General features: G+C 40.3%; 3 protein-coding genes across 7 annotated transcripts in view; 2 read left to right on the top strand and 1 right to left on the bottom strand.

Moving 5' to 3' along the window:
* The first annotated feature begins 178 nt into the window (after window positions 1–178).
* cimap1b (ciliary microtubule associated protein 1B) lies at window positions 179–3,738 on the top strand. The gene is made up of 7 exons (XM_061283935.1): window positions 179–368; window positions 995–1,073; window positions 1,661–1,864; window positions 1,954–2,061; window positions 2,416–2,537; window positions 2,615–2,755; window positions 3,074–3,738. Exons 2-7 carry the CDS (start codon window positions 998–1,000, stop codon window positions 3,188–3,190), a joined length of 768 nt encoding a protein of 255 aa, XP_061139919.1. The 5' UTR covers window positions 179–368; window positions 995–997; the 3' UTR covers window positions 3,191–3,738.
* An 884-nt stretch (window positions 3,739–4,622) lies between these two features.
* Window positions 4,623–7,891, top strand: rabl2 (RAB, member of RAS oncogene family-like 2). 4 transcript variants are annotated; one of them, XM_061282183.1, is made up of 10 exons: window positions 4,634–4,710; window positions 4,977–5,027; window positions 5,116–5,251; window positions 5,322–5,351; window positions 5,885–5,964; window positions 6,050–6,129; window positions 6,257–6,368; window positions 6,454–6,551; window positions 6,684–6,767; window positions 6,902–7,891. In XM_061282183.1, exons 3-10 carry the CDS (start codon window positions 5,139–5,141, stop codon window positions 6,983–6,985), a joined length of 681 nt encoding a protein of 226 aa, XP_061138167.1. In that variant the 5' UTR covers window positions 4,634–4,710; window positions 4,977–5,027; window positions 5,116–5,138; the 3' UTR covers window positions 6,986–7,891. The 4 variants fall into 4 exon arrangements, with proteins under 4 accessions (XP_061138166.1, XP_061138165.1, XP_061138168.1 ...); XM_061282182.1 differs by having other exon boundaries at window positions 4,623–5,027; XM_061282184.1 differs by lacking the exon at window positions 4,977–5,027 and having other exon boundaries at window positions 4,632–4,710.
* A 513-nt stretch (window positions 7,892–8,404) lies between these two features.
* The window catches only part of shank3a (SH3 and multiple ankyrin repeat domains 3a), a 124,479-nt gene continuing 118,113 nt past the window's right edge, over window positions 8,405–14,770 (bottom strand). Inside the window, exon 24 of one of the 2 annotated variants that reach the window (XM_061282180.1) lies at window positions 8,405–13,716. In XM_061282180.1, coding sequence (XP_061138164.1) covers window positions 13,164–13,716 — 553 coding nt within the window. In that variant the 3' untranslated portion in view covers window positions 8,405–13,163. The remainder of the gene's footprint in view (window positions 13,717–14,770) is intronic. The other variant, XR_009714870.1, reaches the window with a different exon arrangement.

The following is a 14,770-nucleotide window of genomic DNA, read 5'->3' as shown; positions in this document are numbered from 1 at the left end:
GGCGGCGATAGACACAAGAACACATTCAAACATTTAAAAATGAAAATGAGTCATTGCACGTAGCGTTTTTGTTGCTATCACAGCGTCATCTGCTGGACTTTTTGAGTAAAAGTAGCCCCTCGTCCCCAGTTGCCTGCTTGGCCTGGGAGTTGATGTCATTACGTCATTGCTACTCATGGCATGTGCGCTGTGTTTCGCTCGCACGTCACCCTAATCCAAAATGCATCATCATATTTGGCCTCTAATGATGTCAAACGCAAGGGCCGACGTCAGGATGCATTTGCTTCAGGAAAGCAATCAGTTTGGTTAGCATGTGATTGCATTTGACGTGTTGCAATTTTACCGGAAGTCCAAGAGAGCCGTAAAAGGTTAGTTGCATGTAATGTTCTATGGCAGGGGTGTCAAGCTCATTTTTTTTCACGGGCCGCATTGTAGTTATAGCTTCTTTTGGAGGGCCATTATGACTGTCAACCTAAATAAATGTATGAGCACCTCATTTTACATACAGTAAAAGCTACGAAAAAAACTGACAAATAACTCGTTTTCAAATTAGACGAGTAAAAACTGGTCAAATATTAAAAAAAAAAAAAAAAAAAAAAGATATTAAAAGTGAAGACAATTTGCAATTCCAGTAATGACGCACGAGCTTGCTGCACAATTTGTCTTCGCTGACCACATAAAATGATGTGGCGGGCCATATCTGACCCTGGGCCTTGAGTTTGACACCTGTGTTCTATGGTGTATACCTGTATTCGCCAAATAAAAAGTTGTTTTAAATTATTTTACTAGTTGTATCATATTTTCATAATTTGAGGCAATAAAGGTTATTGGAGTAATCAGCTTCTAAAAAGTACAGTATGGAAAGCTATTCATAAATGCCACCCCTAAATAAAGACACCCGATGAAGAGATTTTGGATTAAATAAAATTGTGTTTAATTCTATTTGAGTTGTCCAATAGAAAGGAAACTATCAATTTATGTCTTGTTGATGTAGGTCATGCCTGACGAAAATCCTAAAGTTGGTGGGGTGGTGGGGACCAAAAGAGCACTCTATGCACTTCCTTCCCTCACAGGTATGACTCAAGTCATATATTTTTCTCAAGTCGTCGCCTACGTCTTAATGCAAACCAATCAAAGTTGTGTTGAAAACATGCAAATTATAGTTTGAATACACTACAGTTCAAAAGTTTGGGGTCCCAAACTTTTGAACGGTAGTGTATATATTTATTTAGATAATTATTTATAGATTATATATATATAATCTTCTGTGTAAAAAATCTTATAATATATATGTATACTTATATTCATAGATTATATATAATCTTATACAAATATAAGATAATCTATAATATTTAATTCATAATATTTTATTATAATAATGTTTACACTACCGTTCAAAAGTTTGGGGTCACCCAAACAATTTTGTGACCCCAAACTTTTGAACGGTAGTGTATATATATATATATATATATATATATATATATATATATATATATATATATATATATATATATATATATATATGTGAGTTATATAAAAATGGTATGCAGCCTTCTAACAAAAATTGCACACTCATGTGAGGTCAAGCTACTACTACTAAGATTTCGCTGATACTGTTACAATGAGTGCTAACATCTGTACCTTCCATTTTCATCTGAAGGTGCTAATAACCACGATCCGACAAAACGCAAAGCGCCAAGTTACACTTTTGGCCATACCTGTCAATTGACCAAAGAGCACGTCTCACCTGGACCTGCCCATTTTATTCCCTCCAACATCACCAAAAATGGCCGCGATGGAACACCGGCATTTTCATTTGGCAGACGTCGTAAGGATTGGGCACTTGACGAAGTCCCTGGGCCCAGTAAGAAAAACAAATGAATATCGGACTGTGGAGACGATGTCAAGTAAACGAGATTGAAGCAATTGCATCTTTTTCTTGTCTTTTTTTAGACTGCTACCACATTGCAAATGCAGCCAAGGTCACATTTCATTCTTCACCTGCGTATACGTTGTCTACTCGGTGGAAACAAGCAGTGCTAAGCAACCAGACCACACCCGGTAACATTCTAACTGATAGATACAGTAACAATCAGAGGCAGCTAGGTAGAATTGCAAATAAAGAATTGCTTTACAATTTCAGAGTTATGATGAGACATAAAAGTTGAAATAGATGAATAATAACTCCAGCGGTGAGTTAGCATAGCTTGACTTGCCTGGACATGTTTTAGTATTTTACCAAATTGTTTCTCTTATAGGACATAGATGCTATAGCTCACTTTTTGTCTTCAAGTCACCTCCACGCATGGAGGGGCTGTGACCCAGCACCTTCTCTTGAGCATCCATTCGCCGCTGACCTTTAATACTGACAATGGTCCATGTATGTCATACTTCATATTCTGCCTGTCACTGCAGGCCCAGCATCCAACATGCTGCCTCCTGTCCTGGGATCCAAAACTGTGAACATTCCCGCCGTGCCCTCACACACAATGAGTGGTCGCAACAAAGTTGGCAACTTTTTTAATGATTTGTCAAAGGTAAACATATGCAAGACCTATCTTTTTTTTTTTTTTACCTAAATCCGTCCTATTTTAATTGATACATCCTCCTGCAGACTCCAGGCCCTGCGGCCTATCAAGCTGTGGATCCTAAAACCTATCTGACCAAACCTCCCCAGTACAGCATGCCAGGACGTAACTTCCTGCCCACAAGCTTTACAAAGACGCCAGCACCTGGAGTCTACTGCCCTGAGAAGGTTGGATGGATGGATGGATGGATGGATGGATGGATGGATGGATGGATGGAATGGAATGGAATGGAATGGAATGGAATGGAATGGAATGGAATGGGATGGATGGGTTGGGTGGGTTGGGTGGGTTGGGTGGGTTGGGTTGGGTTGGGTTGGGTGGGTTTTGGTTGGGTTTTGGTTGGGTTGGGTGGGTGGTTGGGTGGGTGGATGGAGTCACTTTTAATATCTTGATTGATTGAGTCACTTTTAGTATCTTACATGAAGTAATTGATAGACAATGCTATCAATATTGGATTCTTTGACTGAAGACCTTATTTGTTCTAGGTCAACTCTACACACTCAAAAGCTCCAGCCTTCAGTTTTGGAAGACTTCATTCAGAAAACACCATGATTCCTCTTACGGACGTGGATCGTTGTCAAAAGTCTTTAAAGCTCGTTTAACTTCACACTGACAAGTGGTAAAAGGCAGCTGGTGGGAATGAAACTGAGGGTTCAATTGAAAGATGACATGCACCTTCTGCTTTAGACTCAGCATCATGTTGAGTCACATAATATTAGTAAACACAGGATAGATAACTTGATTATGTCATTTGTTGTACCATATTTGTCATTTATTTTTCTTGAGTGCTGGTGTCTAGGGTGAGCTGGAGTCTATCTCCAATAACCTTGGGAGAGAGGCCAGCGACATCCTGTATTTGTTTCCAGCCAATTGCAGGGCATACAGTATATAGACAAAAACAAAAAGGTGCACTTACGCCCCCCAGTATGGACAATTAAGATTTGTCTGTGAACCTAACATGATGTTTCTGGAATGTGGGAGAAAGCAGGAGTGCTTGAAGAAAATTCATACAGAACTCAGAATTGATGAACAGATGTGCGAATGTTTTCTAATGAAATTGTTTATTTTTGTCTTACATACGTGAAACCCCTTCTATTTTGAGAAAGAAAATAACATGCCACACTATCATCTTAAATGTACCTTTGTGTATCTCTGCTCTACAATATTTTGAAATAAAAGTATAGGGCAAATATTTTGTGCATTTGTGTTTTGTTTTTGGAATCCTGGATTGACAAAGCAATCCATTCTAGTTATCAGTGACCCAGAGTCGTTTAGTTCCACTTTTTTAATTTGGTGTATGTCGCAACCCGTTACAAAGATAATTTGTTGTGCTACAACTGCAAAAACAACATTTAAATGTATGAAAAAAACGGATGACAAAAACCCCAGTATAAAATAAAACAGACAAGTAAATATTTTACTTTAAACGAGGTGAAGAATGTTGTTCAACAACATGTAAAATTGAATACTGTAATACTTAATAATGGGAAAATGGAAACCGAACATTTGCTTTTTATGTTACTTCGTTCTTCCTCGAGGCTCAGAAAAAAAAAGTAGCCAAAATGACAGTAAGAACACCCTATATCACAAGATTCTTCAAGATGATGTATGTATTTGGTCAGAATGTTTGCCGTTGGATGTGATTTCGCCTCATTAGATAAACATTTCATAAATCTGACCTGCAGGCGCTGAAGTGATGGAAAATGTTATTCATAATAACAGTGTCGTATTTAATAAAAATCACTGAGTTTTTGGGTGAAATCTTTTTTTGATGCTGTTAATAAATGCATTTGTTTTCAAAAAGCTTTTTTTAATATCCATGCTTTAGAATCTACTAAAAGTAAAAACCTTTTATGCAATGACCTTTACATGTCATTTATATATATTACTTCACACAAACACTACATCCATCTGGTCCTGGTTCGGCCCCCCGGTCAAAATTTAGAACCCAATTCGGCCCGCAAGTCAAAAGGTTTGCCCACCCCTGGAGTATGTCAAAGGACATTTTATCAGGCACTAGCGCAGACTCCCAAATCAAAGGAGGAGGGGTCCTTTAGGCGTCCCCGTTGCGTAGAAACACAATCCGCCGCCAGCACGGATTTGTAAATTTACGAACGGAAAGGTAATAGACGTTTAGCATTTTCACATCGACTAGTTTACAAAATCAAAATACAGATATATACATGATAAATAGTGGCAAGGTGGTAGTAAAACGTAACTCAATATCCATGGTAACTGAATTCGGTTAATCGGAACGAGCCAGTTAGCAAGTCAAACTGCACAATTTTATACAAAATCCGCTGGTTCTATTAAAAAAAAGTGTCCTCAGATGCCGTCGTTTTCAGACTAAGTTCCTTTGAGCTCAACTAACAAGTCAAATGTACACAGGCGAAATATAACACCGCCCGCTCAGTCTCTACTAACCAGACGGTGGACAGGGTGAGCCGCTACTCTTCGCTAGCTTGGGAAGCTATTTCGCAATGTCAAAATCGTCTTAAATCGAAGTGGAGGTAAAATCACACACAAGGAGGAAGAGGAGGAGGAGAGGAAATGGCTGCCGACGATGATGACAACAACATTCCCGAGCTGGACCAAAAGAAGTACGACGCGGACGAACAAGTGAAGATCATCTGTCTGGGCGACAGTGCAGTCGGCAAATCCAAGTATGTTGTCAGAGAAACAAACAAAAATGTGTCATTGTGAACTTGTTACTCTGAAATATTTCTTCTTCAGGCTGATGGAGAGATATCTCCTGGACGAATAGTATCCTTCATGGAGGTACAACAACTATAGTATACAAGGGCAGCATGCACATTACATTGCCTTGTGATATATACCGTAGGCATTGATATTTCCTGTAGCTGTACCCCCTTTTGTATCTATAACTGTCACAACACATATGGAAATGGCCAAGACAATTTACATAACCATATCGTTAGTCAATTAGCATAATCTCCTAGTTATTTTAGATGTTTTAGAGAAGAAACAAACAAACAAAGAGCTCACATTGCCTCAATTTAGCCTTTGCTGATTACCATGACCCAGATGCAGAAGCGACACTTACAGGAAAAACAAAAGTCATAGCAAGCACAAGTATTGATGCAAAAATACACTGTACAAGTAGTCATAGTACTCACAATCTATAGTTAAGTGTAAGTTCTCTGTCCTGTGCAGTGTAGTCCACAGTTTCCACTTTGCCTTACACGGGCCACTTCCCTCCAAAAACGAGCCAAGCTGATTTGGTCCCATTCAGTTGGGAAAAGCGGCATTTAATAATTCCTTAATTCCTCCTTCAGTCATCCTCAACAGTTGTCAACGTACGCATTGACACTCTACAAGCACAAAGCCACTCTGGCCAACAGAACTGTGACTGTGGGTATGTTGTAGCACACACACACATACACACCCACACACACTTCTTGGTCTCAGCAAGTTGCAGTTAACGTTGACTTGATCAACAGATTTCTGGGATACGGCTGGCCAGGAGAGGTTTCATAACATGCACCCCTCATACTTTCACAAAGCACATGCTTGCATCATGGTAAGACACACGCATTCATCATAGAGCAGCATACTTTAGTATGTTGTTAAAATATTACTTAAAACATTACCTGCACACCTGGGCCGGATTTGCACCCTAAACTCTCTTCTCTTGTTTCGCCCGTAAGGTTTTTGACGTCCAGAGGAAGATCACTTACAAGAACCTGGCCAACTGGTACAAGGAGCTCAGAGAGTACAGACCCGAGATCCCCTGCTGTGTGGTGGCCAACAAGATCGACGGTGGGTCTCCATTGTTTTGCAGCTCCGCGTAACTATTAATGACAATGACATCTCGATGACCTCACCGGTACGTTCTCATCTGCAGCTGACATGAAGGTGACCCAGCGAAGTTTCAACTTTGCCAAAAAGAAAGGACTCCCTTTTTACTTTGTATCTGCTGCCGATGGCACTAACGTCGTTAAGGTATGAGCTCTTGTCTTTTTTAATGCAGGTGGATGCGGTCCCATTTGCTTTTTCCCAATTGGCTGTAGTCCTAGCTGCTCCACTCGGCCGGCATGAGCGTTGGCTGCTTTGATTTCTAACTTGTCCCGACAGATGTTCCGGGAGATGATCAAGCGAGCCGTGGAATACAAGCAAAACCCTAGCGACTTCATGGATGAAGTCATGCAAGAACTGGAGGCAAGTTGATGCTTTCCACTGCTGGTAGTATGAAGGCAACGTCTTAACAAATGTCTTAATAAGAAAAAACAAAACATTCATAAAGAATTATTTACTTGTATTTCAACACAATGATGATATTGTATCTTTTGTAGAGGTTTGAGCTTGAGAAGAATGAAGTGCATTCTAATGCGGAGGGCGGTGACGTCGATAGGGAGGAGAGCCCAGAGTTGCCCTGACCAAAGTCCTCACGTAACCATCATCCTCTGTCCTGAAGCAGTATCATGACCTCTGCTAGACTTGCGCTTATGTATTGTTGGTAGACACGGGTCCTCGATTTACGACGTAGTTCCGTGCTTATGTCGTAACCCGCTATTGTCAGTCACTAGCCTACGCTAATGCAGCAAATACGGTGGTGACTGAGATTGCAATCCCATGTCATGTGACCATGTATTTTTACACCTCTGTGCAAACAAGTGCATTGTGTGCCATACATACCCTCGAAATCGCGCATGTTTGGGACCTTAGTAAACCGAGGACCTCTTGCAATTTGTATCCAGGTTACCTGCTGGAAGAATTGAAACAGTGCGTTGTTTACCAGCTTCATATCTGAATAAAAGTTTGAATGTTATTAAGAGCAGTCACAATCATGTTACTAGAATTGCAAAATGTAAGGAATTATCAAAACTGGAAAGTTTCCATGAGAATTAAGGAGGATTTATGGGAATAAACCAGAAATTCAGAAGATTGACCCTTCATATGAAACTTGAGGCAGGCTATAGTGTCAGTGGCTCCATCACCAGCTCAAGCCATTTGGCCAAAGGACAACTCCTATCTCAAAGCAGCACTGTACCTGTGGCGAATACTTTATTTTCCAAATTACCATGCTATTTTCCAGATATTTTCCACTCCTTAGCAACAGTACATGTCACTATGTACCATGAACCACTTCCGCTTCCTTGTTCCTGGTGTTGGTTTGGTTACATTAGTTTCAGGTTGCACAGCCTGTTTGCTAGCAGCTGTTTACTCGAATCATCAACAATGTCATTTTCATACTGGAAAACAAAGAATGTCCTTTTTATTTCAACATTGTCAATAAGTTGTGTAAGTGTTGTAAATTGTGAATAAATGTACCAAGGCACTGACTTAGCAGTTCATGTTTTAATTATAAATGTATTACATAATATAATAAATGTATCTCTGCGGTGGCACTATACCCTGCAACATCTCGTAACCGTCGCTGCCTCAATTCGCCGTATGTCCACTTATTGGTTTTATTGTTGCATTCGGGCTGAATGATGTGTTATATGCAGCGCCACGCGACAAGGCTGAGACGTTGCAAGGGATCCACCATTGAAAAACTTCAGTGCAAACAAGGAAAGGAAAAACAACAACAGTGAAAAGAAAATGAAAACCCTTCCATGATAAGCTCAGTCGGTTACCAGACAGGCTTTTTAAAAAGTTCACAGCGCACATTCGCCGTGTGGTTTGTGCTTTGTTGATTGAAACACGACGATAACCCCCTCACTTCCACTCATTAGCCCCAAATGATGTGTCACAACTGTGTTCTCAAAACAATTGTGTGTTCATAAACTGCCATACTTTCGCCACAAAGTCAAAATGGAAAAAAACAAAAGCTCAAAATCTAGAGGCTCGGACTTGTGTCACACACACACACACACACACACACACACACACACACACACACACACACACACACACACACACACACACACACACACACACACACACACACACACACACACACACACACACAGACTTTATTTAAGCCTGCCTCTGCACATATTGTGAATGACCGACGCAGTCGAGTCTTGACTGCATGACCTGTGTGGTGGTCAAGAAGTGAGCGAGCTATCAAATGTCAAATGCATTTCTCAAGATTTTCAGGAGATGGCACCATTTTATTGAGTCTGAACAGCTCCAAAAATGCTGCAACTAGGAGAGTTCTAATGACAAATATGCACTATAAAGTTGCTTTTTTTTGGCACATTTTTTTTTCGTATTTGTCCCATAACAGATCAACTCAAAGCGTTGGTGTCATAAAGGGCAAACGGGAAGTGAAAGTGGTCAACAAAGCAGTGAAATTGATCAGTTAAAAGGTGGGAATTATGTTCGCAATGCAGAATTGACTGTGGGGATGTTTGTTCCAAATACACACAGGCACACAATTTGGACAAAAGTCTTAAGAAGCACCTTGTAATGTTTTGGATAATTTTGGGATTTTTTTTTTGTGTTCCAAAACTCAAGGCAAAATTCATAATAGGATGTTTGGATGGGTTTTCTGGACTGTCACCGGTCTGGAGGTGCCATTTGTCACATTTGAATAGCTTCCACGACCGTCACTGAGAACATTTAGTTCAGCCCATATTCAAATTTCAAATTACTGATGCCAAAAAGCAAAACGCTACTGAGAAAATGCTCAACAACTATGCCAATTGTGGCATTTTAAGCAGCAACAAAAAAACAAAATGCATCAAATCGAAGTCATTTAAAGACCCTCGTCCGCTCATTCCAGTACTTTTGTCCATATAGCGCACTCAATCATGTGTGCTTTTGAGCAAATGTCTCCAAGCCATATATTGTAGGTATCTTTGATGGTAATACAGTAAGGCTCTTGTGGACCCATTGTAAAGATGGATGTAAATCAGCAAGCAAACATTTACACTCTCATACAAACACACACACAATGTTGCGGTTTGGAGGGTCCAAGGGAGGTGTTGGGTTGGGGGGGACCAGCTGCACGCACTTGGATGATGGGTGGCTTCTATGTTAGCACCTTGTCACCTTTTATGTTTTGTGCAAATCATCCCCTAAAGTTCATAATTCAAAAGATCTTAGAAAGAATAAAATCTGCTCACCTTTTCCACAGGTGGTTAATTATGCATATACTGTATGCCAAACATTCACATATATATATATATATATTTATATACTGTATATATATCTATATAGACCTATGTATAGATATTTTTTGTCTTCCAAAAATTTATAAGAAATCTATCCTATATACATTGCTTCTGATTTAAAATACATTTTTTCGATTTTTAAAATATATTTTACAAGTATTGTATGTTTAGAATGAATTAAGCATGACTTTTGCGTGTTTTTTTCTATCATTATGTTCCACACACTACAAAAATCTAACCACAGTGAGAAAAGATGAAAAAAAACCAAGCAGTTCAAAGTGAGTGAGTGAGGTCACAGTGAGCGCTAGCTACTCTTACATCCCACCAACGCTATTTTATTTTTATTTTTTGACTCGAGGAAAAAAAAAAATAAAATAAAAAAACTTTTTTAGATGTTGTTCGAGTGGGCGCACAAAAAAAATGAGCTCGCCTTTCCTTGGCGAGATTGTAACCTTGTCTCTGTGGACAACCTGGCTCTCGTCGCTCTTCACAGTTTGCCACGGTGTTCTGCTTACTAAGTGGACAGCAGCGATACATATGGACGAGTTGCGATGCTTCAAGTCCGCCATGTTGATCATAAAGACTTTTCAGAGATATTCCCATCCCCGCAGTCTTGCGTTTGGCTCATTGAGCTTTGATTGGAAAATGGGGCTGGTGTGAAGGCCGGCATTGACCATCTCAGCGATGGAAGTTTTACTGGAGCGTGTCGAGAACATTAGGCCTTGCTACTGTTCCAAATCACAAGGAATGGAATATTGAACGTAAAATTGTGTAAAACACAAAAGCGTCAATAAACTTTCTTATATGAAATTTACTTGCACAGCTATAATGTCGTTCTAATGCCAATATCACAGGTGTCAAACTCAAGGCCCGGGGGCCAGATACGGCCCACCACATCATTTTATGTGGTCCGCGAAGACAAATTGTGCATCAAATTTGTGTGTCATTACTAGAATTGCAAATTGTCTTCACTTTTAAAATCTTTTTTTCTTTTTTTAATATTTGACCAGTTTTTACTCGTCTGATTTGAAAACGAGTTATTTGTCAGTTTGTTTTGTAGCTTCTACTGTATATAATATGAGGTGCTCATACATTTATTTGGGTTGACAGTCCTAATGGCCCTCCGAAAGAAGCTATGACTGCAATGCGGCCCGCGAAAAAAACAAGTTTGACACCCCTGAGATAGAGTATCCCTCGATCAATAGCATTCTTGGTCCCTTTGATTTAGAAAATAGCACAAACCCGTTGGTTTATGCAGTACACGCTTACAAATACGGATACAATTGAGCTTTTTAAAACGCCGGTACTCAGCTTAAAATGGCCGCCGTGCCTTAATTGATTTATACCTGTCAACCCTTTTCAGCGACATTGCTTCGATTATGTTACATTTCAAATCAATTGTGGTGCAAAGAGGTGACGAAGAGCACGCTGGTAATAACAATCCCCTTGTGAGCACCGAAGCTAATTATTGTACCCAGTGCTCCAACCTTCCATTGCTGAGAGGTAGAAGAGCCTTTTGTTTGGATTTCCTGTCTCGTACAGCAGGATTTTTGCCTCACATTTTGGGATGCCCTTTAGTATGAAGGAAGACCGTAAGAAAAGAATATTAATAATAAAACAAAAAGACATGATGCGATACTCGTCATGCTACAGTTTGAGGAAAATGTGCACATAAAGGGATCAACTCCCCACAAGAAAATCATGTCCATATTAATACACGTTTTCCCTCCTTCAAATATATAGTGTATAAATTGAAGAAATTAGTTAAACTATCGGAATAGGTTCCTCTTTGTTTTCTATCATAAAAACCGTACACAGGTGCAGATTCATTTTCTCCTTTCCAAAATTGAAAGCTATCATTAGAAATATATTCATATTGTTATATAATACCGATAATAAAAAGTCTACACCCACCGGTTCAAATGCCGGATTTTTGAGATATAAAAAAAGGGAAGTAAAAATAAACATGTGAAATAATGTGGTTACACACATATGGATACCTTCTTAAAGTAACTTAAAGTAAGTACCTTCTGTATTTATTCTAACAATTCTGTTGTACAGATTATAAGTCATATTAATGGTGGAAAAGTTTGAATGAATTTATCTTGGTCTGATTATTATTTATTTTTTTATACATCAGAACAACTTGGCATTCAATCAGGGGTGTGTAGACTTTTTATAACCACTGTACATATGAAAGATTCCCTTTGGAAAACCCCCAAAAAATTGATTATGAAAAAAGCCACGAGTGTTGGTTAAACATTCTTCAAAAGGAATGGATAGCACAGTCTGGGTATAGCAAGGCTTCTCCTGTGGTCTGTGAAGCTGCTCCTGTTGGGGCTTTCTTCAAAAACAACAGCAGATATTGAGCAGACACGTTGTGGTAGTCCATTGTGTTCGCCGCCGCTTTCGTCGATCTCTGTACAAATATTGTTGAAAGGCAACTGAGCTTTTTTTTTTTTAATTGGAGCGAGAACTCGTTCCTCCTTTACTCGAAAACCACAAAAAGGCTTGGCCTGGTGGATGGTGGGGTAAGAGGTAGAGAGGGGAGGAGGGCAATCCATGTATCATTCCTTTTTTCTGTTTTTAATTGGCAATTAGAAATCCCCAGAAGTAAAAGGTGACTCTGTGATTGTTTGTTCAGCTCATTTAGGAAAGAAAAGTGTGAATTTTCTTTACTCAATTTTAACTTCTGATCAAAAACAGGAAACTCAAAAAAGAAAAGAAAAAGGGCCGCAGGACAGAATTTTATTTGAATATTTAATTGGTCAGGTTTATGTAATAATATTTTTGGTACAGCGCATTAGTAAAGATAAGTTGCGCTTCTTCAATCAGTCCTGATCACAATCATATTCCATCAAGCAAAAATACCCTGCAAAAATTGGATGAAATTAGAAATATGTGAAATAATTTAAGCAAAACCAAGGAGTGAATTGTTACTTTTTTTTTTTATCTTAACCTGAATTGGTTAGTTTTGTCACAACTGTATATTGTGGGAAATTTTCTTCCTGATTTGCAAGTAATCTTGCTTTAATTACAGAATGTGTATCCATTTTATTACTTGTTGAAGGATTGTGGTTATCTGTAATGATTGTGGCAGGGCATTGCCACACTTGCAATAAAAACCTGACTGATTAAATACAAATAAATAAATTCAAATCAAATTCAGTCTTTTGGTTCATTTAGATTTTTGATTTGAGCAAACAATTAAAACACCATTTTTTTTGCATTTTATGTGTGAAATGAAAAAACAAATCCGTCACTCTTTCAGTTTTGATTTTTGATTGCCAATTGAAAATGACACAAGGCTTAACGTGTGGTACAGCCCAACAACATGGAGACGTCATCTCCTCCGGGATGTGGAGGATGAAGCTTCTGGCTCCTCCTTTTCGGCACATGACGCCAAACATCGGCGCCGCCCCGTTTAAAGAGGAGCTGTTGCCTTTCCATCCACTCAGCCGGCGTTGTGGGTGTGGTCTCAGGGCTGGGGTCAGCTCTCCAGCAGCTGCTTGAGCGCCCGCTCGATGTTCATGCGGTGGCCCACTCGCGTCACGCCAAGCTCGGCGAAGTCGTCCTTGGTTAGCGCCGGCAGGTGGGAGCCCTCGATCTCGTGCTCCTGGAAGCCGGCGCGGTGCTCTCCCAGGTTGATGCTCTCCAACCAGTCGCCCACATCGTACTTGTTCCAAAGGTGCAGGGGCTTCTGGTGGAAGGGTCTGAGCGCCAGCAGCGGCGAGCCCAAACCAGGCGAGTGCGAGGGCGACGGTGAAGACGAACGGGAGCGAGAGCGGGCGCTGGAGCTCCGCATTACGAAGCGAACCTCCTTGGGCTCCTGCGGTAGGCTGAGGCTGGATGATTTGAGGATGGTCGGAGGGGGCGTGGTCGGCGAGTAGCCCGAGAAGCGTGCGAGGGGGTCGCCCCGGTCGGGGGAGCCCGGGCTGGGGGTGCGTCGCATGACGGGATAGCGGCTGCCGGGGCGGATGGTGTACGTGGTGCCATAGCTTCTCTGAGAAATGGTGTGGAGTTCACCTAGACTGCTGAAAAGTCTGAATGAGATGAGCAGAAGCAGACATAAAAGCAGAGGGGCTTGAGGTCAGGTCAGAATGGAAACAGGCTGAATTTCCACCAAGCGGTCTTGATATTTCCATTTTTTTTTTTTTTTTTTTACCCCCAAAAATATATGAGCCTAACCTCAGTTACTCCTTCAGTGGGGTTTCAGTGACGCTTATGCACGATGGAGCGAGACCATGGCAAAGCTCTGCTGAAGGCCTGTACCTTCACCGATGTTTAAAAATGCCCAAGTTATTCAGTCAGATGAAGTCTCCAAATGTGTAAAATGTGTGTGACAAAATAGAGTCTGTTTTTGATTCACTACTTGCAAATACCCTCATCCTCCGTTTTTTGAAGAACTCAGAAAGAGCTTCACTCAATCAGAACAAATTGTACCACTTGGTGCAAACTTAAACTTGGCGCCAGAAGTTGAGGTTAGTGCAAAGGTAGAGGTCAACAACTGCCACAAAATCAGAGCAATTCTTCAAAGCGATTGAGTTCAGTCTTGAGCTTTAACCTGACGGAAAAAACTGCTCACTAGGTTTGTCACACCACTTAAGAGTGAGGTGAAAAATTCTGTAGGAACAAAACTGTCGGAAAAGCCAAGATGAATCAACATAACAAAGACTCTAATAGACTATCTCTATTTTTTTACCCTCCGTGAAAAAAGAAATACAGGTCTTGTGAATATTTTAAGGACGTACAAGTGAAGTTGTGATGCATGGATTCACTCTAAATTCACAACTGGTAAATCTGGAAATTCTTCTAATCGTAATTCTTCAAAATTTCCCCCTTTCCTGAAATGTAGAATAGCAATGCATGTAATTAAATGTGTCATGTCACTCGAGATAATTACCATTCACCCACTCCAGCTATTAAATCTACAGCAGAGGGAAACCTCCTTTTTCAAATCTGCCCTTAATGTTACATTACCACTGATTAGCAACTATTATGCTGCAAACTATTGTGGAAAATGGCAAGATTGGAGTTGAATAATTTGCAGTTACAGAAAACGTTCGTCTGGTTTGTTGCGGGCAGGGAGGAGCAGGG

This window comes from Syngnathus typhle, linkage group LG7 (genome assembly GCF_033458585.1).
Source record: "Syngnathus typhle isolate RoL2023-S1 ecotype Sweden linkage group LG7, RoL_Styp_1.0, whole genome shotgun sequence".
In the NCBI taxonomy this organism is placed as follows: domain Eukaryota; kingdom Metazoa; phylum Chordata; class Actinopteri; order Syngnathiformes; family Syngnathidae; genus Syngnathus; species Syngnathus typhle.
Note: the sequence above shows the minus strand (reverse complement) of the source record. Positions and strands in the feature narration are given on the sequence as shown.

What these genes read in the sequence shown, in the direction of transcription:
- cimap1b (XM_061283935.1), top strand. Translation starts at nt 998, where the DNA reads ATGCCTGACGAAAATCCTAAAGTTGGTGGGGTGGTGGGGACCAAAAGA. An exon ending in AAGCAACCAGACCACACCCG is followed by an intron (nt 2,062 to 2,415) that starts GTAACATTCTAA and finishes CTGTCACTGCAG; the next exon opens with GCCCAGCATCCAACATGCTG. An exon ending in TTTTTAATGATTTGTCAAAG is followed by an intron (nt 2,538 to 2,614) that starts GTAAACATATGC and finishes ATCCTCCTGCAG; the next exon opens with ACTCCAGGCCCTGCGGCCTA.
- rabl2 (XM_061282182.1), top strand. Translation starts at nt 5,139, where the DNA reads ATGGCTGCCGACGATGATGACAACAACATTCCCGAGCTGGACCAAAAG. An exon ending in ATGGCACTAACGTCGTTAAG is followed by an intron (nt 6,552 to 6,683) that starts GTATGAGCTCTT and finishes TTGTCCCGACAG; the next exon opens with ATGTTCCGGGAGATGATCAA. An exon ending in AAGTCATGCAAGAACTGGAG is followed by an intron (nt 6,768 to 6,901) that starts GCAAGTTGATGC and finishes TATCTTTTGTAG; the next exon opens with AGGTTTGAGCTTGAGAAGAA.